The sequence below is a fragment of the Vulpes vulpes genome, chromosome 14 (genome assembly GCF_048418805.1).
Source record: "Vulpes vulpes isolate BD-2025 chromosome 14, VulVul3, whole genome shotgun sequence".
NCBI classification, from domain to species: Eukaryota; Metazoa; Chordata; class Mammalia; order Carnivora; family Canidae; genus Vulpes; species Vulpes vulpes.
In genome coordinates this window covers 13,402,906-13,426,560 of record NC_132793.1, presented here as the reverse complement: position 1 = coordinate 13,426,560, position 23,655 = coordinate 13,402,906, and the positions used below count along the sequence as shown (strand labels likewise).

The following is a 23,655-nucleotide window of genomic DNA, read 5'->3' as shown; positions in this document are numbered from 1 at the left end:
AGCAAGGCTTCAGTGCCAGCCAGGGCTTCTCTATTTATGGAGTAAATAAACCCCAGATCAAGGTTAATTGTGCCCTTTCCACGACGTCATAGCTGGGAACCACTCTTCCCTTCATGGCAATGAGAGACCAGGGTCCCGTTTTTATAACGTCTCCCCTGGAACTGGCTGGTGTGGGACAGAGAGCAGAGCTCCTCTGAACGCTGTCTCATGCTGAGCTGTTGGGGACCTCATTTCCAGAACCCACAATCCAGGAACCGCCCCCCCTCCCCCCCGCCCAGAAACCAAATTCTCCGTTTATCCATTCAAGAAATCTCTTCTGCAATTTCTACTACTGTGAGCCAGGCACCGAGCGAACATTAAATGCCCCTTCTTTTGGGGTTGTTTTTTTGTTTGTTTGTTTTGTTTTTTCAGTTAACAGCAGAAACTGTTATTTTAGCACCATGCCCTGTTCCGGATGTCTTATGTGCATTAACTCCCTCATCTTCGCAGTTACCCTGGGGAGTACATGCTCTTCTCATTATCCTCATTTTACAGTTGGGGAATGGGAGGCACAGAGAGGTGAGGGAACCTGCCGAACCTCACACGGCTGGCACGTGGGGAAGGCAGGACTCATGGACGTCCCTCCCTGCCCTCCACCTCTTGGCGGAACATCCGGGCCTCTCCCCCAGGGTGTCCTCGGAGTTCTTAGTATGTGTTCTTTTTCAAGCATCAATTACCTGGCCTTTCCACACTACTCAGAGCGGTCCATAAGGCGTGGTCCTGGGCTCCCAGCTAACTGAAAGGAAGCTTCCACCACGTCCAGAGCCTTGATGTCTTGCCACTGAAGCAGGAGGCTGTCCTCAAATTCTTTGCAGCAGGAACCCACTTAAGTGGCACCAACCTGGACTTCCAGACGAAACCGTACACACATCGAGGGAAGAGTATTGCATGTGCACGTCGTAAATCTGAAGAGAACGTGGGAGAAGCTCTGCTGGCAGCTCGTCACCTGATTGCCATTGAAGAACCAGCTAATGTCAGTGTCACAGCCAGAGAGCCGTGCTGAGGTGTGCTGCTGCTGCTGCTGCTGGGACCAGTCCTGCTGCTGGCCCTCTCCCTTCTGGAACCTTCACTGGCCAGATTCAGGCAGCCTTCTGGAAGGCATGACCTCTGGTGGCTGCTGATCCCAGGACTGACTGCCAGCCCTCACAGTGGATCAGCAGCCACCAGAGGTGCTAACCTGCCAAGCATTGCTCTGTGTCCCAGACTCTCCCCTGCGCCCTGTGGGCATCACCAGCACATCCAGCAGCAAGGGGAGCACACGTGGTGGGTCCGATGTGGTGGGTGCTGGCCTGGGAAGTCCTGCACATGCGTAGACTCCTATGACCTGCACCATCTCCTGTGACCACCCCCGGGAGCTCATGCCTGGCCTCGGCTTCTACAGCTTCTTTTCTCTCAGAAGAGAAGAAAAACTCTTCCCTTGAGAGGGAAGAGCAGGGTGCTGCTGGAAAGGCCGTGACCCAGGAGGAATTTCGGGGTGGATGGACTGTCCTGGCTCCCAGGTTCACTGATGCTCAGCACAAGGCTGTTGATGGTCAGGAGGCCTCTTACACCTGTTCCATGGTTCCCTGGGGAGGATTGCAGTGCCCAGCCCACCACTGAACGCCGACCTGCAGTTCCCACTGCTCAGGCCACCCGACAGGCAGGTGCAACCGCTGAGAGGTCTTGGGCTTTTCTTCCACAGGCGTTTAACCAGAACATGGAAATAAGGTTGGCAGGGGAAAAAAAGGCCCTAAAAAAAGAAGAAATTATCTAGCAAGACAGGAATCTTTATGGTAGAGAAGAAAAATCCCCTACATGGGGATTGAAGTGTGGATTCTGGAAACGGCAGGGCAGGGGTGGATATGATGGGGTAAAGTCATTCCTCCCCCTTCTCATCAGGTTGCCAATATCCTGGAAAAGTACGCAGCACGAGTAAGTCCTTGACGTGTGGCAACCTGCCCCTGGGGTTGGACACCGTCTGCCCCCTTTTACCAGTGGGGCCTGTTTCATTTCTCTTTAGCCCCCGGTCATCACCACCCAGGGAGGGTGCTGAGATGAAGCAGCAGCAGCATGCCTGTGTAATGAAGCCATGGACATCTTTCATGGGGAAAAGGATATTTCGTGCAAACAAGTTATTAGGTCCTATCATGTTCTCCATGGATCTTTATAAATTCAAGTAATTCAGTAAAGAGCAGAGAAGAAACTAATCACCCACATTCCCACCATCTGGAATTAACCACTCTCCGACATTATGACTTCCTGGCTTCCACTTTTATTTTTTTTAAGATTTTATTCATTTATTCATGAAAGACACAGAGAGAGGCAGAGACACAGGCAGAGGGAGAAGCAGGCTCCCTGCGGGGAGCCCAATGCAGGACTGGATCCCAGGACCCCAGGACCACGACCTGAGCCAAAGGCAGATGCTCAATCACTGCACCGCCCAGGCGCCCCTTACTTCCAATTTTATATACACTTACCCTCACAGAAGTCTATGAAAAATGACACAGGTGAACCTGTGTATGTTGGGGGGGGGGTGTGGGGGGTGTGTGTGTGTGTGTGTGTGTGTGGACCCATGGGCAAGAATTTAAAGATATCTAGGGGAGAAGCCTGTTGGTGTCTCTCCGTTCACACCAGAGTCTACAGCTGAAGCCTGGAGGATCAAGTCCCTGGGCCAGTGTCCCCCAGGCCTGCATGCCCCCAGAAGCCCACAAGGTGAAATTCACTTTTGAGTCTGAGACATTGTCTGGCTCCTGCAGAGTTTTTGTTGTCACCACAAAGGCTCTTCCTTGGGAAGAGTTTTATATCCAGGAGTAAAGCCTGGCCTCTGCACCAGTAAGGCTGAGACCCAGGCTCCCACCCCCAGATGGTGGGTGACAGCAGCATGTCACATCACGCCATGTTCTGCTGCTGGACACAGTGCACACCCTGCAGGCAGCATGACCCAGCACCTCACGCTTCCCAGATGCCCTTATCTCTGCAGCAGCACGGGCACTGAAGTAGGGGAGGTACAGAAGATGCAATTTCCAAGTGCTGCTTCATTTTTGTGGCAGCACATCTTTGTAAAATAAATAAATAAATAAAACGTCTGTGTCCACTCTTCAGCTCATCCTAGAAAACCTGGAAACCACAAAATACTCAAAGAGGGAAAAATCAAAGTCACGCCCTGAGACAGCCATAGAACCACACTGACCTGTTTCCTTCTGCTCCACTTTTCTAGGAAGAGACTCAACGGCAGGTGGGGAAGGGGACACAGGGAGGGAGACGGAGAGTCTGAAGCAGGCTCTGCCCAGTGCAGCGTCCCCTGTGGGGCTCGGTCTCATGAGAGATCATGACCTGAGCCAAAATCAAGAGCCTGATGCTTAACTGGCTGAGTTCCCCAGGGCGCCCCAAGGAAGAGACTCGTATTTTAAACTTTGGGTCATATTATCCCTTTACCCCTCGTCGCTCTCTGGTTTTCCCCCGAGACCTTTGTGATTTTGCAGAGTTTCTGGCAGAGGGAAAGAAGACGGGGGTCTTCTCTGGCGCATTGGGATTTTCATTCTCACGTGCTGGTCGCTGTAGGTGGCGAGTGGCCCACACATTCCTGTTCGGGTTCCCAGCTGCCACCTCTGTCACCAGTTTTGTGCGACTCACTCATCCCCAGCCCGCTCAGGAACCTCTCAGGGCCAGCGTGCTAGGCTCCCAGCGGGCGGCTGTATCTGCAAAGCACCTGCGATCGCCTCTGCCTCCTGTAACATGGAAAAAAAATTAGAATATGGTTATTTCTGTGGAGAGATCCGGAGCTGTCCCGGAATGGGAGGAAAGGGCTAGCAGCCAGGCCCTACGGGGGCGCGGAGCAGCGCAGATCTGGGGATGGCAGTGGCGGGACGACCCCGCGTCCGGGCCCTTCTGTCAGGATGGACCCTTCTGGGCCCTTCTGTCAGGATGAGGCAGCGGCAGCCTCGAATTCTAAAGGGGGAGAGCAGGCCGGGGAGGCTCGTGAGGCGACAGGAGCGCCCCCGGGCCGCTGACAGGGTCTCCCCTCCCCCCCTCAGCACCTACAACTTCTCGGCCGACGGCTTCCACAGCTCGGCCCCCGGAGCCAACCTGTGCCTGGGCTCGGGCGTCCACGGCGGCGTGGACTGGATGAGGAAGCTGGCCTTCCGCTACCGGCGGGTGAAGGAGATGTACAACACCTACCGCAACAACGTGGGCGGTGAGTGGCGCCGGGCGGCCGGCCGGGCCGGGTCACACAGCCCTGGGGCTCCGGGGCGGGGGCTGAGGCGGGGCGCCCGGGCACTGGGGTCCCCGCCGCTTCCGGTGGGCCCCTCGCCGCTTCCGGTGGGCCCCGCCCCAGGCCGCAGAGGCCGAGTCCGCGCTCTGCCCGCGGTGCGGGGGCGTGGCGAGGTCGTCGGTGGGGACTGGGGACGCTGGTTCCCGCGCTGCGCCCCGGGGCACGCGCCGTCAGGGCCCAGGCGCCGCTCGCGCAGCAGCCGAGCTCCCTCCGCGCCGCCAGGCTGTTTCTGGAACCTTCCGGGCAGGTGCGTCCTTTTTTTTTTTTTTTTTTTTTTTTTTTTTTTTTTTTTTCGATTTAGGACCATTATGACTTTGGGGGCATCGGTTTTACTTAGACTCTATTAGTTTAATTAAACTTTAATTAAAATGTGATTAAATTAAATTAGTTTAGTTAAACTTAATTCCCATGTGCTGTATAATAATACATGCTTCAGAGGGAGGCGGAGGGCCCTGATCCACCCGTCGCACCCAGCGCCCAGCACCCAGCGCCCATCACATCCCGCGCCCTCCCCCATGCCCTTCACCCAGTTCCCCGCCCCCCCAGCCCCTCTCCCCTCCAGCCGCCCTCAGTGTGTTTCCTGTGATTAAGAGCCTCTGGTGATTTGTCTCCCTCTCTGCTTTCATCTTTCTTTCTTTCTTTGGGGGCGGCTGGGGGTTCTTAACAGGTGATGATACCGCCTCTCCCCCGGGAGGCATTTGGGGGGTTTGGTTGTCACAGTGTGTGGAACCAGCCTCAGGCCCATAAAGGGCAGGTCGGAGCCCGCAGCTGATGGTGTCCACCATATGCCCTTTGGCCCCCAAAGCTCCAAGGGCTCCATCCCCTGCCCCAGAAAGAGTCCCAGGAAGAATTCAGGGTCTCAGACTGGGCGGAACCACTTCCCATCCCGGTGCCTCCACTTTCTAGCTACCTCCCTGAGCCTCAGTGTCTACATCTGTGAAATGGGGAGAATTGCCAACAATTCTGGCTCCCTGGGTTACGGGCACAAAAATCGCAACCGTGTGCCTGCAGCAGGGACTCCGTAGGTGCTCACATTCCTCACTAGTCCCTTTCAGTCTTGCTTGGGAGTCTTTCAGGTTCTTCTGTGTCTGCTGCTCCCCCGAGAAAGACCATCAGTCCTTCGGGACTGTCTTGTCCGTGGCTGCCATCCTAATGCAGTCCTCGTGACAGCTAATGTTTAATTGAGCGCTTACTGTCCGCCAGGCTCTGTTAGCAGGGCTCTTCATCTAATATCTTATTTGCTCTTTATAAGATCCCCATGAGGTAAGTGCTTTTATCAGCTGTGTGGTATAAAGGTGGAAAGCGAGATCAGAGACGTTCAGTAACCTGCCCGGCATCACACAGCCAGCCGCTTCCCCACCTCTGCCCACACCCCGTGGCCTCTCACACCCGAGTCTGACTGCGAGAGTGAAGAGAGAGCTTCAGGGTCAGCCCTGCTTGCTCACCCACCCCTACGTGGGCAGAGGAGGGGAGCAGGTGTGCCTGGAATGCAGGAGACAGGGATGGAGCCCGCCAGCAGAGACCACCTACTCCTCATCCAGGTTAAGCCCCAGCAAACACCCGGGACTTCTTTCCGGCTGCTTTGCTCTCCCCTAAGCTGAGGGGAAATTGCCCGATGTGTCAGCAGGCGAGTGGAGCTCGCACCTGGCAGGACACTGTGGGCAGCCCCCCCACCCCAGTTTCTGCATGCTACCTCCCCTCTCCTCTCCCCCAGCTCTTTCTGCATCACAGAACGAGCCTAATGGGGGCCACAGCCTCCAGCCTGGGGGTCACCACACACCCCAAGATCCCAAGGGTTCTGGAAGTTGAGCTCAGAAGAGAGACATCCACAAGATACAGGATGAAGGTAGAAAAGGCTTAACAAGTCAACATCAGGAAGCACGGCTGGGTTCAGAGGCCTTTGCCTGAGTTCACACCTCCCTCTGCCACGTCCTGTTATAACCCTGAGCAGGTTACTTAACCCTCTGTGCCTCAGTTTCCTCAGGTGTAAGCTGGGAATAATCATGTTGCCCAATTCATAGGATACACGTCAGGATAATTTGAATTGATATATGGGAGTTGCTTAGAAATGTGCCGCCCCACAGTGAGCACTTCTTAAATGTTACTCCCATCTGGGGAAGGAGACCAAGCCTGGGGAAGAGCTGAGGGTAGGGACCAAGCAGACAGAAGCTTGGAGCGTACTTCTAACAGGTGCAAAGTTGGAGCGGTTGACCAGCTAGCTACCCACGGCAGTACATGTGGGGAGACTCTTGTAAACTATGGTACTGTGCCCCTGACAGTTTGCTTTGTTATTAAGGGCCCCTGCTCCGGGGCTGTGGGGAAGGTGCAGAGAGAAGGAAAACCAGAGACCACCTGCAACGTTTTGTCCGCATGAAATCCTTCTCCCTTGAACAAATACTGCTGTAGTACCTCCCAGGGGCTGGTACCGCGGTGGCAAACAAAACCAGCTTGGTCCCTGCCCTCATGGAGCAAACAGCATAGTGGTTGAAGCGGACATCAAACACATGATCACAGAGATGTGTGTGAAGTCGTATTTGTGACAAGAGCTATCAAGAAGAGGTGCATGTCGGGAGAGTACAAAGTAGAGCCAGCGTAGGCCTTCCAGAAGAAATGACATTGAAACTGAGTATGAAGGATTTAGGCCAAAAGGGAAGGTAAGACAGTAAAGGGTGCTCCAGGCTCTGAGATGAATGTGCAAAGGTCTCGAGACGGAAACGTACTGGGTGCGTCAGGGGACAAAGAGGAGGCCATTAGGGTGGGAACGGAAGGACAGCAGGGCAATGGCAAGAGATGAGACAAGCAACGAAGCAGGCCCTGGGGCATGGGCTCTGGAGTCTGAACTTGATCTTAAGGGCCTTGATGGCTGAGAAACTGACAGTCAGGTTCAGAGACCCCATGGAGTGGGCTGGGGAGGTCTGCTGCCCGGGTGCCACACCTATCTCCGTACTTCTTCCTGCAGTGAGCAAGCCTGTCCACCTCACTAAGCCTCAGCTTCTCCACCTGACTTACACAATGTTATCTGAAATTATATCTCAATTTAAAAAAAAAAAGAAGAGTGTCCATTTCTAGGGTCACCATGAAAATGAATGAAATAAATTGTGTTAAAAGCACAGGGCCATACACATAGTAAGCACTCAATAAATGTTAGTCATTTTATTATTTGTTTTTTTTGTCTCCACTGTAACAACATAAACTTTATAATTTTCTGTTCATCTGTGTTCATCTGTCCTATTACAACACTGAGCACACAGAAGGCATTCCCAAATTATTTGTTGGATGGATGGGCAGAGGGAGGGATGGGCTGGCAGATGGGTGGATAAGGGGTTGGGTGGATGAATGGATCCATCAGTGGATAGGATGATGGATCAATCAATCCTAAAATAAGATTAAAATCACTGAATATCATTGACCTTGGTCATCATCTGATTTGAAACATCAGGGCACCAGTAGCTAGACTCCCCTAACTACCTCCCAGACCTCTCAAATGATAAATACCATGTCTTTATTTTCCTTGTCCCTAGGCTTGATAGGAGCTCCCAAAAGAGAGACGTGGCTACAGCTCAGAGCCGAGCTGGAAGCGCTGACCGACCTCTGGCTGACCCACTCTCTGAAAGCGCTCAACCTCATCAATTCCCGGTAGGTGGGAGCCCCCATTCTCTGTTGTGCCTCTGAACTTGCTCCCATTCGAGGGCGGCCGCTCCTCCATTTCCACACCTGGAGAACTGGACCCTCCAAATCCTCCCTTGCACACTTTCCAGACATTTGGTAACACGGAAGTGTTACATAGTACAGTACCAGGGACAGCTTGGAGCCCAGCTGGGCAAACAGGTGCTGAGACTTACCAGGGTCCAACAGAGCCAGAGACCTTTGTACGTAGGACCATCTGTCCCATCCCCTTGTGCCCACAACACCCACCAGTCACGACAAAGCCCACTGAAAACCACTTTAACTATAGTAGGCTGCAGATCACCTGGCAGGCACTTAGGAGGCAAGGAGGGTCCAGTTTCATTCCAGGCATCCCAGGAAATTGCCTCTTGCTCTTACACAAGATCATCTGAGCCAGAGAACAAATTACCCTCTGCACTAGCCTCCAAAAATCTTGCAACCCAACATATGAATGGTTACGAGATGGTAGCCCATGAGCCCATCCTGCTGATGTGTCCTGTTTTAATACACGCTTTGTCCCGAAGATTGGGAAAGGGAATCCCTGGCTCCAGGTGTCTGAAGTTGGTTCTGTCAAAATATCAGAACTGCCAGGTGCTCCCCAGTTTACCCTAGTCCTCACTGCTCCCTATTGTCCTACACCTGATCCATATTTGCTCATTTATCTTACCGAGTGGCTGCAGCTGTATAAATATGGGCCCTGGCAAGAAACGTTTGTTTTAAATAAGCATTACATTTTAACACTGTGAGTAATATTTCAGTATTATGTTTCAGTATGCCAGGCAGCCTCAGGCTTAAACAAGAGGAACAGCTGAAGGATCTTTGGGCCCTACCCTCTCCTGACGATGACATAGCCAGAGCCTCCAAACCCCACTGGAACTCTGGCCAGCTCCAGGCTCGTGCTGTAGGGTGAGGCCTGGCCTGGCTGTTGGTTGGTGCTCTGACCCCATCTTCTTTGTCCTCAGGCCAAACTGTGTCAATGTGCTGGTCACTACCACTCAACTAATCCCTGCCCTGGCCAAAGTCCTGCTGTATGGACTGGGCTCCGTGTTTCCTATTGAGAACATCTACAGTGCAACCAAGACAGGTAGGGAGAAGCAGACCTTGGGGTGATGCAGGGAGGGAGGGTGGGCCTAGCTCTCCAACCCTTGTTTGGGAAGCTTAAGGAAGGCTGCTCTGGGGAAGCTAAACAACTTGTCCGCAGGCATGACTCAGATCCCCGAAAGAATCCCACAAGCCACTCGCTTCAACCTCAGCTTCCAAAGGAAGTGGTTAGTTCCGTAGTTTTATAAAGTGTAGGTATTAGTTAGGATACCTGCAAAGCTGCTATAACAAGCACACCCCAAATACAAGGGCTCACATCAGAATCAAAGCTTATTTCCCCCTCACGTGTCCACGGACCAGAGGTGGGTGATCCAGGCTAGTGGGACAACTCACATACACCCAGGATCCCAGGTCCTTCCCATCTTTTTTTTCCACCATCCCTGGTGTTTTTTTTCTTACATGTGTGGTCAAATCCAAATCCTGCCACACTGTCATTCAGGCTCATAGGAAGTGGGGAAAGAGGAAGGAGTAATACGGGTCCAATGTTTTAAAGCCAAGACTCAAGACAGGATACCTGGCACTTCTGTTCACCTCCTATTGGCCCCAGCTTAGTCACATGGCCACAGCTAGTTGCAAGGGAGGCTGGGAAATGTAGTCCATAGCTAAGTGTCTCAAACCCAGGTAAGTCATGGAATTCTATTACTAAAATAGTTTCCACCACAGCATGGCACATGAGGTGATTTTAATTTAGGTGGTACAAGTCATCAAATAACCTTGAACCATACAGAGAGAAAATTGGTTTGTTTTTTTTTTTTTTCATTCTTTTTTAAGGAGAGACTCTCAATTTAGTGTTATACTGCTTTGACATCTCTCTTAATGCTTAATAATCTCCCTTATTAACAAAGAGAACAAGCCTTAGGCTTCAGAGCTTCCATCAGATAAGAGAATTTAATAACTAGAAATGAACAGCATCATTTATCAGCAGAGCTAGTCATATTGGTTTGGGGGAGGTGGGGAACTGGGTTTTTTATTCTTACATCACCTAAAACTGTATAATAATGCAAAATAAATCTAGTTAGTTAAGAGGTTGCTTTTTTTAAAAGACTTTATTTATTAATGAGAGACACACACAGAGAGGCAGAGACCTAGGCAGAGGGAGAAGCAGGCTCCCTGTGGGGAGCCTGATGCAGGACTCGATTGCAGGACCCCAGGATCACACCCTGAGCCAAAGGCAGATGCTCAACCCGAGCCGCGCAGGTGTCCCAGTTAAGAGGTTTTTAATTGGAAATTTTTACCTTTGTTTTTTTTCTGAAATAAATATATATTATACATATATAAATAATATATAAATAATAAATATATATAATATAATACATATATATTACTTTGGAAGCATTTTCCCAGAACATTTTTTGCCTTTACTGAAGTTCTAGGCCTGAACATTACAGAAAAGTGCCATTAGATTTTTAAATTTTAAAATGAAATTCAGACCCCAGACGGCCCTTAGAGTTTCTGCAACAGGAGCTGATGAGCCTGTCATTTTCTTTCTGCACACTGTGGTCATGTGCCTCTGCAGGCTTATTTAGAACCTCTTTTTAAAATATTTTTTGTATTTAATTATAGTAAAATACACATAACATGAAATTTACCTCCTTAGCCACATTCACATCGTTGTGCCACCATCCCCACCATCCACCTCCAGAACTCTTTCCATCTCTAGAACTAAAATTAAGTCTGCACTACATAGGAACTCCCCATTCCTCCCTGCCCTCAGCCCCTGGCAACCACCCTTCTACTTCCTGTTTCTACAAATGTGACTGCTCTGGAGACCTCGTGTAAGTGGAATCATGTAATATTTGTCTTTTTGTGACTGGCTTATTTCACTTAACATGATGTCCTCAAGGGTCATATCCATGTTGTAGTATGTGTCAGATTCCCTTCCTCTTTAAGGCTGAGTAACAAGTAGTCCGTTATATATTTATGCTACGTTTTGTTTATCCATGGATCTGTCCATAGATACGTGGGTTGCTTCCACCTCTTGGCTATTGTAAAACAATGCTGTTGTCAACATGGGTGTACAAATACCTCTTCAAGACTCTGCTTTCAATTCTCTGGGATAAATATCCAGTGGTGGAATTGGTGGATCAGAGGGTAATTCTATTTTTCATTTTTTGAGGAAGTGCCGTACTGTTTTCTGTAGCAGCTGCACCATTGTGCATTCCCACCAACAGTGCACAAGGCTTCCAGTTTCTCCACATCCTCACCAACACCTGTTCTGGTCTCTCTTTTTTTGATGATAACTGTCCTAATGGGGTGACTGGTGTTCTTTTTAATACAGTGATTCTCTTCTGTATTTAAATGAATTCATTTAAGTAAAACTAGAAGTGTGAGTTGATTTTTTTTAAAGATTACATAACATTGGTTCCCAGATTTGGTCACAGTTGTTCAGGAATGTTTGAGAAACTGGTTTGTTTGAGAAACTCTGGTCTAGGATGTCACGTCTGAAAGAGAATTCCTGAACAAAGGATCCAGTCAGTGGCCAGATAAGTATGGAAAACTCACAGTGACCATGAACACACCAAAGACTCCACTCAGTCCTATCATAAAAGTTTTAAAGCAAAGTTTCATTTAACAGCACCTTTTTTTTCTGTAGATTTTGCAAGAAAGGAATCTGTAACCCAGGCACATCAAATATTGTCATGCAGCCCATTGATTCTTTTTTTTTTTTTAAGATTTTTTTTTTTTTGAGAGAGAGAGAGAACAAGAGCAGAGGGGAGGGGCAGCAGGGAGAAACAGACTCCCCACTGAACAGGGAGCCTGACACAGGACTCGATCCCAGGACCCCAGGACCACAGCCAGAGGCAAAGGCAGATGTTTAACTGACCGAGCCACCCAGGCACCCCTGATTCTGTTTCTTTTTAAGATTTTATTTATTTATTCATTCATGAGAGAGAGAGAGAGAGAGGCAGAGACTCAGGTACAGGGAGAGAGAGAGAGAGAGAGAGAGAGGCAGAGACTCAGGTAGAGGGAGAGAGAGAGAGAGAGAGGCAGAGACACAGGTAGAGGGAGAAGCAGGTTCCACGCAGGGAGCCCAATGTGGGACTCGATCCCGGGACTCTGGGATCATGCCCTGGGCCGAAGGCAGGCGCCAAACCACTGAGCCACCCAGGTGTCCCCCTGATTCTGTTTCTATCAGGGAAATGTTAGAGCAACTTGTTTCTCACTTTGGCAGCCTGGAGGTCAACTAACTGAGGGCAATCAAATTTGAGACTGCACAGAAATTTGGCCTCCAGCTCCCTGTTTTAACTTGAAAAGTTAATTTTTTTCAGTAATCAGGTTTTTGCTCTGATAATGCTGCATAACAAACACTCAGTGGCTTACAGGGTTTACTTCTCGCTCACAGGCGTGGGCAGTCCACTGTGGCTCCGCGAGGGCTGCCTCCAGGTTCTGCCCTGTTCTATAGATCCTCTCACTGGGGGATCGTCCCTCACTGTGGCCATCAGGGGCACATTCTTCCCATAACAGAGGCAGAAGTAAAGGGAGCCAAGCCACACCACCTGTGGCAGGTCCCTAGCATTCCATATTGGTCAAAGCAAGTCATATGGCCCACCCAACATCAGTGGAGTAGGGAGTAGGGAGTAGGGAGGCTCCACATGCTGTAGTGCAAGGCTTTGCAAGGTGTAGTGCCATAATTCTTTTTTTTAATCTTTTTTGTTTGTTTTAAAGATTTTTATTTATTCATAGAGACACAGAGAGAGGGGGGCGCAGAGGCATAGCCAGAGAGAGAAGCAGGCTCCACACAGGCATGGGACTCGATCCAGAGTCCCCAGGATCAAACCCCGGGCTGCAGGCAGCACACTAAACCGCTGTGCCACCAGGGCTGCCCTGTAGTACCATAATTCTGCTCTCAGAAGACAGGATTTGCAGCTCAACCTGGCCACAGCTCCTCTTCACAGAGGAGAAAGCAAACACAGAGGAAGGGATGGTCTATGGCAGGGCTGAGTCCTACCTAGAGCAGTAGAACAGAGTAGCTCAGAGCTCAAGCAACTGGGGCAGCCTAGGTTCGAATCCTGAACTGTGCTCGCTAGCTGAGTGCCCCAGGCAAGTGACTTCACCTCTCTGTGCCTGTAAAATTGGATAATTAAGGGATGCCTGGGTGGCTCAGGGGTTGAGCGTCTGCTTTTGGCTCAGGGCAGGATCCCAGGGTCCCAGGATTGAGTCCTGCATCGGGCTCCCCACAGGGAGCCAGCTTCTCCCTCTGCCTATGTCTCTGTCTCTCTCTGTGTCTCTCATGAATAAATAAAATCTCTTAAAAAAAAAAAAAGGATGATCAAAATACCTCCAAACATATGACAAAGGGGAATAGTGCAAGTTCCCAGCAGAGCACAAGTGCTCAAAAATAAGAGCTGTTTTATTATAACTACTATTGCTACTCCTCCTCCGCTCGTCTTCGGGGCACTCCGCCAGCCTGTTTATCTCTAAAATGGGAATTCTATTAATGGCAATTTCATAAGGATTGTGGTGATGACAGTAAATGAATAATGTCAGTGTTTCCCAACAGCGTGGGGAAGCCTTTTGCCTCCCAGGAGATATTTAGCAACACCTGGAGACATTCTTTTGTGTTCCAACTGGAGGACATGCTACGGGCATCTCCAGGGTGGAGACCAGGGATGCCACCAAACGTCCCCAAGGATCAAGGCAGCCCCCGCGGCAAAGATTCACCCAGCCCTACATGCCAGTAACGCGGAGGCCGAGCAATCCCGTTGCGGGCGGAGCACTTAGCATACAGTGAAGTCAGAGAGTGACCACTCCTGTTAGCACTGCTGCTTCCCTTTCTGTTACTTCACTTGCCGACACCATCGGGATGAGCTAAGATCTGAATCCAGTGTGTCTAGATTTACGCTGCCACCGACACACCTGGGAAGGAGGAAAACACAAAGGGGTGGTCATCAATGGGAAGCAAGAAAAAAAACACTGGGGAGTCAACCCAAGAGCCAGGGGTGTCACCAGGCTGCCACCTGTGGACGTGGGAATCCTGGCACCTGTGCCTCCTGAATCACGTGCTCTCATGGAGCCTGGTGTCCTCGACTGTGACGAGGGTCCGGCGCCCCCACCCCAGCCGGTTGCATTGCCTCGGGAGTCAGCTCCAGGCCCCCGTGCTGCCTCTTCTGTGTCCCCATGGGCAAACCCCGCTGTCCCCCCTCACGTGGGGAGGGCGACAGTCCCCACCGGAGACACTCATGTGCTTGAGGATGAAAGGATTAGGAGGATGGCCGGGCAAACACTTGGTCAGTGGGTGCCAGTGCCCGCAGTCGGGGCGCTCAGCAAGCACCTTTTCTTTCTTCCCTTCTTGCATGTGCAGGAAAGGAGAGCTGTTTCGAGAGGATAATGCAGAGATTCGGCAGAAAAGCCGTCTACATCGTGATCGGTGACGGCGTCGAAGAGGAGCAGGGGGCCAAGAAGGTAGTGCTTCCGTCTCTGGGCCGTGCTGCTTCTCTCGAGCCTGTCTCATGGGTTTCCTGGGCTCTTTCCCTGGGTTTCCTCCACCCCCAGCCCGGGCCCTGGCTGGGTCCCCTCCTTCCCAGCCCTTAGCTCCCGGGGCCCTTCCCATTTGCAATCGCAGAAGCATCCTGAGTAATTTCCTTCTGCAAATCCCCCTCGGTGCCTTTGGCTGCCGCCCCTGGTAGCCCTGGATTTTTTCTAGGACAACTGCTCGGGAGCCCGGAGACACTCTGTCAGGGCAGGCCGGTGGGGGGCTGGTGCACGTGTGTGCGCTTTATTTCATGCTCACTGATCATATGTTCCAGGAACCCTTCCCAGTTAATAAAGACAGCATTAAGCTAATGAGAAAGAAAATCCTGCACTTGTGATCTCGGGCCCATGAGCAGAGGGGCAGGGGGTTCTGGTGGCCACAGCTCTGCTCTTGGAAAAGAAACAGCTGCCAAAGTCCTGGGTCTGGACCTGTCAACAGCATCCCAGAGAGCCTGCCACCCCCCACCCCGAGGCCTGGGAAGTGGATTGTTAATGTCACAGAGCTTAATTGGGAGGACCTGGTTTCCCCCTTCCATCCCCAGCGACAGATTCCAGGGAAATGCAGAAATGTTTAGAGTCTCAGGGGACAGAGCCTGAAAAAAGAGGGAGGGCCCTGAGGGTCCCCGGAGAGGGCCTGGGGGTGGAGCTAGAAGGCCTCACCACCTGCAAGGCTCCTCCCCTCCCAGCTCCCCCAGACTCCACCCTTTAGGCCTCAGGTTCCAGCAACGTTTCTGAGGCAAGAATCCCTGATCAGCTACCACTGGGTCTCCCCGTGACACAGGCCTGCCTGGAACTCCCTCCTCCCGCTGTTTTCTTTCTTCAGGGCCTATAGGATTGGGGTCTTTTTTTTAAAGAAAAAAAAAAGATGTTATTTATTTATTTATGAGAGACACACAGACAGAGGCAGAGACACAGGCAGAGGGAGAAGCAGGCTCCCTGCAGGGAGGCCAATGCAGGACTCAATCCCGGGACCCCAGGATCACGACCTGAGCCAAAGGCAGATGCTCAGCCACTGAGCCACCCAGGCGCCCCTGTGATTGGGGTCTTTTTTTTTAATGAGGGATGAACCATTTATTTTTTATTTTTATTTTATTTATGATAGTCACAGAGAGAGAGAGAGAGAGAGAGGCAGAGACATAGGCAGAGGGAGAAGCAGGCTCCATGCACTGGGAGCCCGACGTGGGATTCGATCCCGGGTCTCCAGGATCGCGCCCTGGGCCAAAGGCAGGCGTCAAACCGCTGCGCCACCCAGGGATCCCTGATTGGGGTCTTAATTGCAGACACTCCAGCTAGTGGGAAAGCTCCATCTACTATGTACCCGAGGTTGTCCCGGGTGCTGGGGAACCTGCAGTGAGCAGAAGGGAGAGGCCCTCACCCCTCCCTCAGCTCCAGCTTGGGACCAGGCAATAAACACAAGTGTAACCTGTGTGAGGTGGTGACCAGAGCTCTGGAGGACCATAAAGCGGGGACCGAGAACAGATGGGACCGTGGGGGCGGGGCAGTTGCCAGTGTACACAGTGGTCAAGGTAGGCCTCGCTGCCGGGTGACCTCTGAGCAAGGAGAGGAGAAGGTGAGGGAGTGAGCCAAGTAGATTTTAGAGGGAAGGCAGTCTGAGGGAGGAACCAAGAGATGAGGCAGGACACTTGCCCCTACCGGCAGTGCCCCCAAATCATTAGGACTCGAAATTCACACCGCTAGAAATTTCCACATTGACCCCTAGGGGCCAGGCTATTCCCCCTTTGAGAATGGGTAGTCTGAGCTCGCCGTCTGGGCGGACCAGGCTCTGCCCTGGCCTCCCCCTACCTCCAGCCCTGCTCCCACAGAAAGAGGAGACCCCGATGTGCACATTTTACCCTGAACCCCCGCTCTGCCCCCACTCTGAGCAGCTCTTCCTCACCCGTAACAACTTCGGGGGAACATGCACCCAGGGCTGAGCACAGGGACCCTGCGCAGTGTCCTCAGAGCCCGAGTCTCTGTTAGCACTGCCCAGGACAGTGGGGTCGGGGAGTCTAGAAGTCCAGAGGAGCTTCTCCTTCCTGTAGAACCAGCGGGAAAGAAAATCTAAATGGTAATTTGCACAGACAGTGAAAACTCACCTGAATGTCTCGGCTGCTCAGAGCACAGGAGACGCACCTTACTGGGCAGAGCCGGGGGGTGGAGTGGGTGGTCTCCAGCAGGGGCTGGGCGGGAGGGTGTCTGTCCGGGTTCAGCGGGGTGGGGTTGGGGTCGCCAGAGATGCTGGCAACAGATAGGTCTCTCCCTGCTGGGACCCCAGGGCCCCAGGGCCCCAGGCTCCTTCCACCTTGTTGCTCTGCCTGTAGCCCCCCCAGTACCCCCAGGTCTGCACTGCGGCCACTGGGAGGGGAAAGGGTAAGGAAACCTCATCCCTTTAAGGGCACAGGTGATACAGGGGGGCATCACCACTGCTCAGGTCCCAGCGGCCAGACCTGGATCACATGGTCACGCCCCGCTGCCGCCCTGGCTGGGAGATGTCGCCTCTATTCTCAGCCACCAGGTACTCAGCTGAGAAAAATGGGGGCTGCTTCTGAGACAGAAGTGGGGGAAGGGATGTGGGAGGTGGCTGGCAGTCTCCATCACCGCTGGCATGTGGCAGGGCTGTCACTGGCACCTAGGGGAGTCTGACCTCACCGCCTGCCCTTACCACCCCTCTCCATTCCTGGCATCATCATTTTATTGAACTCCTCAAACCACCCCCTGCAGAGTGGGTATCACTGGCTTTATTTTATAGAGGATGTAGCTGAGACTCAGAGAGGTTCATTGATGTACCTCGGGTCACACAGCGGGTACATGCAAACTAATGTGCGTTTTGCTCCAACTACCAAGCAGGAAGGAGGTGGACCTGGGAGATTCACTCTGTCCTCACCCCTGAGCTGGTCTGGCAAGGGTGGGAGTCTACCGAAGAAGACCAGGGCACACACACCCCCATCATACACTGAGCTCCCCTAGAAACCTCTGCGACTATCTGAAGCAGTGGCCCCAGCCCATTAGCGAGAAATGCTGTGCACCAGCCACTCTCCCGGCCTGATGGATGGGAGTCATTAGCCCAGGCTGCTGGACACCTGAGCAGCATGAAATACGGCGACAGGACAAGGGGCTTTGACTGTTTGGGCTGCCAGTGTTGTTAATATCTCCATTTTAGTGGGTCATTTGTCTCCACCTCTCCACAAGTGATAAATCCACCTGTGCTTTAGGCCTGGGATGGAGGTGGCTGAGACATTCTCTTCCACGATTGCTCATTTCCTCCCAGAAAAATGAATTACACTCTTTATAGGGGGGACAGGATTGGCCAGGCAGGAACCAAAATCCATCTTTGCAGAGAGAGGAAGGTTTGGCTGGGGTGAGGAGGGGTGGGGGAGCTGGAAGGCATTAAAGAAATGGCATCCGTTGCCCATGATGGATAGTATGCTGCTTCCCTTGAGCGAAAGAGAAAAAGATGTGTTCACTGAGGTCTTCAGGAGCCCGCCTTCCCTCTTCTCCCCTCTCCCTTCCTCTTTATCCCGTCCCTGTGTGTTTCTTGGGCACCTACTCTGTGCCAGGAGCCATGCAGTGCAGCAGTGAACCTGACATTCTAAGCTCAAACTGTCCTCAGGGCCTTTGCACTTGCTTTGTCTTCTGCCTCCATCACCCCCCCCACACACACACACACACACACACATATGGGTTTGCACCTCCCTCTTGCTCTCTGGGGCCTGCTTAACTGTCACCCTCTGGGGAGGCCTTCCCCCAAGCCCGCTATCAGAACAGACACCCTTCCCAGCTGCTTTCTGCCCTGCCTCCCTGCCTCCTTCATGGTGCTCACACAACACAAAACCATCTTGTTCATTTCGTACCTGTGAATTTCTTCTCTGGGACTCCGGGGGGCGAAGGGGGGGGTGCTGTGTGTGCGTGCCACCTGTGCAGGAGGCTCCACCAGCACACAGCTGTGCACATCAAAGTCCCTGCCCTCTGGATAATCATCCCCCCATCCCAAGAGCCTTCACTTAATCACATCTGCAAAATCCCTTTATTCAAGGTTCTAGGGATCAGAGGGGTATCTTGGCGGGCGGGGGGGGGTGCTGTTACTCTGCCTACCACAGGCCAGAAAGGTAAAGGTAAACAGTGGTATGAAGAGTTGGCAGGGTATTAAGTGTGGGGCTCCCAGAGGCAGGAAGGGATATGACGTGTTTCAGGAGCCAAAAGGATGCCTGCATAGTTTCTAGCCTGTGGACATGGAACCTCAGGGGGCCAAACTCCAGGCAGCAGATGACAACTTAAGGCCAATGACTGTCTCACGGAGGCTCAGTATCTTTTATCTGCAGGTCACAGAAAGCCTATATAATGCTGAGTAAGTAAAACACTTGCTCACCTAATAAGATTATTTGTACCCTAGGTGGTTTCAGTGGGTCAGAAATTCACTGAGCATCCCTTTCTATTGTTTGTCCTACCTTTTTTTTTTTTTTAATTTTTATTTATTTATGATAGTCACACAGAGAGAGAAAGAGAGAGGCAGAGACACAGGCAGAGGGAGAAGCAGGCTCCATGCACCGGGAGCCCGATGTGGGATTCGATCCTGAGTCTCCAGGATCGCGCCCTGGGGCAAAGGCAGGCGCTAAACCGCTGCGCCACCCAGGGATCCCTGTCCTACCTTTTTAACCATCTTTGGCTTTTTATTTTCTGGTTTGTTGCCTCGTGCTCTCAAAAAGGCTGCCACAGCCCCAGGCATCACATGCTAACATGACAGCATCCAAACAGGAAGGGAAAAGTAAGGGGTTCTCTCCTCAGGCGCCTCCCTCTCATCCTGGAGGAAAACCTTTCCCAGAAGTCCCTCACCACCATCCTCACTGGCTTCAGTAGGTAGGTCACAAGTCAGGAGGGATACAGCACACATCCCTGGCACACAGGATACAGGACACAACCCTGGGGTTGTCACAGCTCGCTTAGCCGATCATAGCTCATCCCCTAGGTCTGGGCACAGAGCTGCCAAATGCCAATTTCGGGAAGCAAGAAAGAAGGGAAGGTGGTATTGGGCAGGCAACAGCTTCAGCCAATGGTTCGATTTTCCAGTTGATAAAAATGCAGCCAGCTTGCTTCTCTGGAGCCTGACATGACCTCTCTGTGGCTCAGTGCCCTCATCTGTGCCCGAAGAACAGAGTGTCTCCCTGAGGATCGGAGGCCAGGTTAAAGGAGGTCACGTGGGGGGCCCCGTGAGCACGATGCCTGGCGCACAGCACGCCCTCCCCAGATGTGAGGACTATGATCAGGGGGCATGGCTGGTCGGTGACTGAACTCTGCTGAAATCCATTCTCTTGCTTCTCTCTCTCATCCCCATTTGAAAAAGGTGGTTGTGTTTTTGTTTCTAGATTTTTTGTTTTGGCAATTCGGCGAGATGGGAAACGAAAAGCGCTAGCACAGGGTCTGGCTCCCCAGCGATGGATTTAAGAGACAATTATTTAAAACAGTGGGTATAGGGGCCCCTGGGTGGCTCCGTCGGTGACATGTCTGCCTTCAGCTCAGGTCAGGATCTCAGGGTCCTGGGATCAAGCCCCATGTCAAGATCCTGGCTCAGCGAGGAGTCTGCTTCTCCCTCTGCCCCTCCCCATACCCCCCCATCGTATGCATCCTCTCTATCTTCAATCAATCAATCAATCAATCAAAACGAAACACTGGGTATCACAGGCTGACACAGGGAAATCCAAACTAGGCCACCTTTCCCCACCCCCAGTCCTGCACACGTGCACATGCACCCCGGGCCACAGCACTCCGCACGTACTTGTGGCTGTGGCTGTTCATTCCAGCCCCCTCACGTCCACGGGCCCCTCAACATAATCCGAATAGCAGCCCTTAGCAGGTGGCCACACACCACAAAAAGCCGCAGCAGCTGTCTACGGCAAACAGGATCCCCATTTCACAGGAAATGTTTTCGCAGGAAAGCAAACCGCTGTGGGTCCACCATGGCCTGCCTGCCCCACGCTGGCTGGGACCAGCTCTGTGTGTTGAGATGGAGCTTAGCAAATGTTAGGAGGGTGAAGGACACGCGAGCACCAGGCTGAGGCTTTCTTTCCAAGTAGTGGGATCAAGGACAACTTTTTAAGAAGGAAGGACTTTCTCACTACCTGACTTCATCCTGTGTCAGGGCACCCCCTAAGACCTAAGGCCTTCCCAAAGGAGGGGAGAGGGTCAAACAGTGCACCAGGCAGCGAGGGATGAGCCAGGCAGCGAGGGATGAACCAGGCAGGGAGGGATGAACCAGGCAGGGAGGGATGAACCAGCCACCTAGGGATGAACCAGGAGGGGAGGGATGAACCAGCCACCTAGGGATGAACCAGGCGGGGAGGGATGAACCAGGCGGGAAGGGATGAACCAGCCACCTAGGGATGAACCAGGAGGGGAGGGATGAACCAGGCACCTAGGGATGAATCAAGCACCTAGGGATGAACCAGTGGGGAGGGATGAACCAGGCAGGGAGGGATGAACCAGGCGGGGAGGGATGAACCAGGCGGGGAGGGATGAGCCAAGCATCTAGGGATGAACCAGGCACCGAGGGATGAACCAGGCAGGGAGGGACGAGCCAGGCAGCACGAGCTCCGGGGGCAGAGACAACAGTGCGGCCGGATCGGTGGGTGCTGGCCAGAGAGGGGTGTGCCTCGAGGTTGGGACATGCCCGCGGGCCCCGCTGCCTCGGTGGACGGCGCCGAAGGCTCTAACTTTAGGGCCGGGCGGCCCGCGGGGGGCACGATGCGGGCCCTGACCCTGCGCTGCGCTCTGTGTTCCAGCACAACATGCCTTTCTGGCGGATATCCTGCCACGCGGACCTGGAGGCGCTGAGGCACGCCCTGGAGCTGGAGTATTTATAGCAGAACCCACGGCCTCGCCACCTGCCCTCCCGCCACCCAGGCCCTCGCCTTCCCCGCCTCCCGCCAGACGCTGGACCCCGGGCAGGGTCCCTGCGGCCGAGAGGACATGCCTGGCGACCATCTCAGCAGCTGTCCCTTCCGTCCAAGCGCGGGTCCTGAGACGCAGAGTACCCCACGGTGGCTTCGGAATATTTAACTTTGGAGAAGAGGGCTGGCTCGGAGTCCAGGCTTTTCTACAAGACCCACAGGACAAAAGGGAGGAATTGCTGATCTGGGGGAGGGCTGGTGCGGAGGAGGGAACAGGCCTGGGTTGTGTTTTGTTTTGTTTTGTTTTTTTCCTTTTTAATTTATGGACTAATCTCATTACTCCGGTATTATGCTCTCGTACCTGTGTTGTTGGTTTTCTTAGTCGTTGGTTTGGTTTTGTTTTCTAAACTGGCATGTGGGGTGGTGCAGTTCTAATTTAAGCACTCTCTGCTCCAAGTTGTGCTTTGGGGGGACAATCATTCTTTGAACAATTGGTGAGGGAGGCGATTCGGGGCTGATGGGAAGACTATTGCTTACTTTTGTTTTTAAGGACCTAAGCTGACGTCTTGTGGACAGTGCACGTGCCTTATGCTGCCATCTTGTTTTCTAGGAAGAGGGGACCCCAGGGAGGAGGTGGTACTTTGTGACGGATAAAAGGCATTAAATAAAACCACGTTTACATTTTGAAGTGGGGTAGGGTGTCACTATTTTATGACCACTCTTGAGGCTTCCTTAATTTCTGTTTTAAGAGGTGTCCGTTAGAGACACCAGTAGACTTTCAACCATCCACACAGAGGGGGTTTGGGTGAAACAAGATAGACCCACCCTTAATCTTGAAATGAACTACCCAGGTGGTCAACTACTTTTCTGTTGTGATGACTAAATGTCCAAAGCTGGTTCTGATGGAAGCTAGGAGTCCAGAGTCCGTTAGGTAAGTGTGTTAGCCTGAATTCTAGAGCACTCGGAGCTCCCAGTGGTTGAGGACAGTGTCTTCCTCGATCTATATATTCATTACCCATAACAGTCTGATACAGATATGACATGGAAGGAAGGAAGGAAGGAAGGAAGGAAGGAAGGAAGGAAGGAAGGAAGGAAAGAAGGAAGGAAGGAAGGAAGGAAGGAAGGAAGGAAGGAAGGAAGGAAGGAAGGAAGGAAAGGTCAGCTGGTCGGTAGGACAGATGTACAGTAGACGGTTATAGATGGGGGTGGGTGGATGGATAGAGGAACAGATGATGGATGGATGGGTGGTGGAGAGTTAAGATTCACTGGCCCCAAGCTGCTTAATCTTCACTGTTCCCTCAGCAGTACCTTGCAGCTCTTGAAAACAACCTTAGAAGTAGAATAACTGGACTGTTCAGCACTCACAAACCAGAGCCCTTGGCCCTCCAGAAGTCTGAGCATGACTCCAGAACTTCCTGACCAGCCCAGCCGAAGGACAGAGACCCAACGAAGTCCTCAGGTCGACCTCTGGGGCTGAAGGTATTTACCTATCCAAGGGCTTTAGAAGTCAGAGCCACCATTGGAATTTCTTTCAGTTGCAAAGGACAGAAACACAATAAAGTGACTTAAGCAAAACCAAAAAAAAAAAAAAACAAAAACAAAAAAAAAACAATTCTTTGGCTTACTTAACTATAAAGTTTAGGGATATGTGGCCTCAGACCCCTACCCCCCCACACACACACACATACACACCCATCTCAAATGCAGAATTCAAGATGTGGCTTTAATTGTTTTTAATTCAGTCTCTTTCTCTCCATCTTTAGACTCTTTCATTTGGTTTCGTTTATAGGCAATAGTGCACAGACTGAGAGTAGAAGATTCCCACTGATACAGCATCAATTCTTAAAAGGACAACTGTTTTGGAAACATAGGTTAAACTTATTGTGTGAAATAACAAATGTCCTTATGGTTTAAATATTTTGAGTTGGTTCTTCCTTAGTAATTTGCAACCAAAAGCATCCCAACTTATATAGCACATAATAGTGTTAGTAGTAGTATTAAATCACATAGGCTCAGATTTCTACTCAGGAAATCAGTCGTTCATATTACCAACAACTGGAGTGGGGCATTTTCCATCAGATGGTAATCAAGCATCTAAAATGCACTAGCGGGGATCCCTGGGTGGCTCAGGGGTTTAGCGCCTGCCTTTGGCCCAGGACATGATCCTGGAGTCCCGGGATCAAGTCCCACGTCGGGCTCCCGGAGTGGAGCCTGCTTCTCCCTCCTCCTGTGTCTCTGCCTCTC

The 23,655-nt window shown here is 52.0% G+C and overlaps 1 protein-coding gene and 1 long non-coding RNA gene across 3 annotated transcripts in view; one reads left to right on the top strand and one right to left on the bottom strand.

Moving 5' to 3' along the window:
* Positions 1-22,099, top strand: part of EYA2 (EYA transcriptional coactivator and phosphatase 2) — a 264,886-nt gene extending 242,787 nt beyond the window's left edge. For both annotated transcript variants that reach the window (XM_072735719.1, XM_072735720.1), the window contains 5 exons: positions 4,053-4,213; positions 7,813-7,927; positions 8,920-9,041; positions 14,361-14,461; positions 21,304-22,099. In XM_072735719.1, coding sequence (XP_072591820.1) covers positions 4,053-4,213; positions 7,813-7,927; positions 8,920-9,041; positions 14,361-14,461; positions 21,304-21,384 — 580 coding nt within the window. In that variant the 3' untranslated portion in view covers positions 21,385-22,099. The remainder of the gene's footprint in view (positions 1-4,052; positions 4,214-7,812; positions 7,928-8,919; positions 9,042-14,360; positions 14,462-21,303) is intronic.
* On the bottom strand, positions 18,592-23,016 carry LOC140595343 (uncharacterized). Its single transcript, XR_011996877.1, has 2 exons — positions 19,176-23,016; positions 18,592-18,975 (listed from the first exon to the last, which is right to left on the bottom strand). It is a non-coding gene; the product is annotated as an uncharacterized lncRNA (long non-coding RNA).
* Between the last annotated feature and the right edge of the window lie 639 nt (positions 23,017-23,655).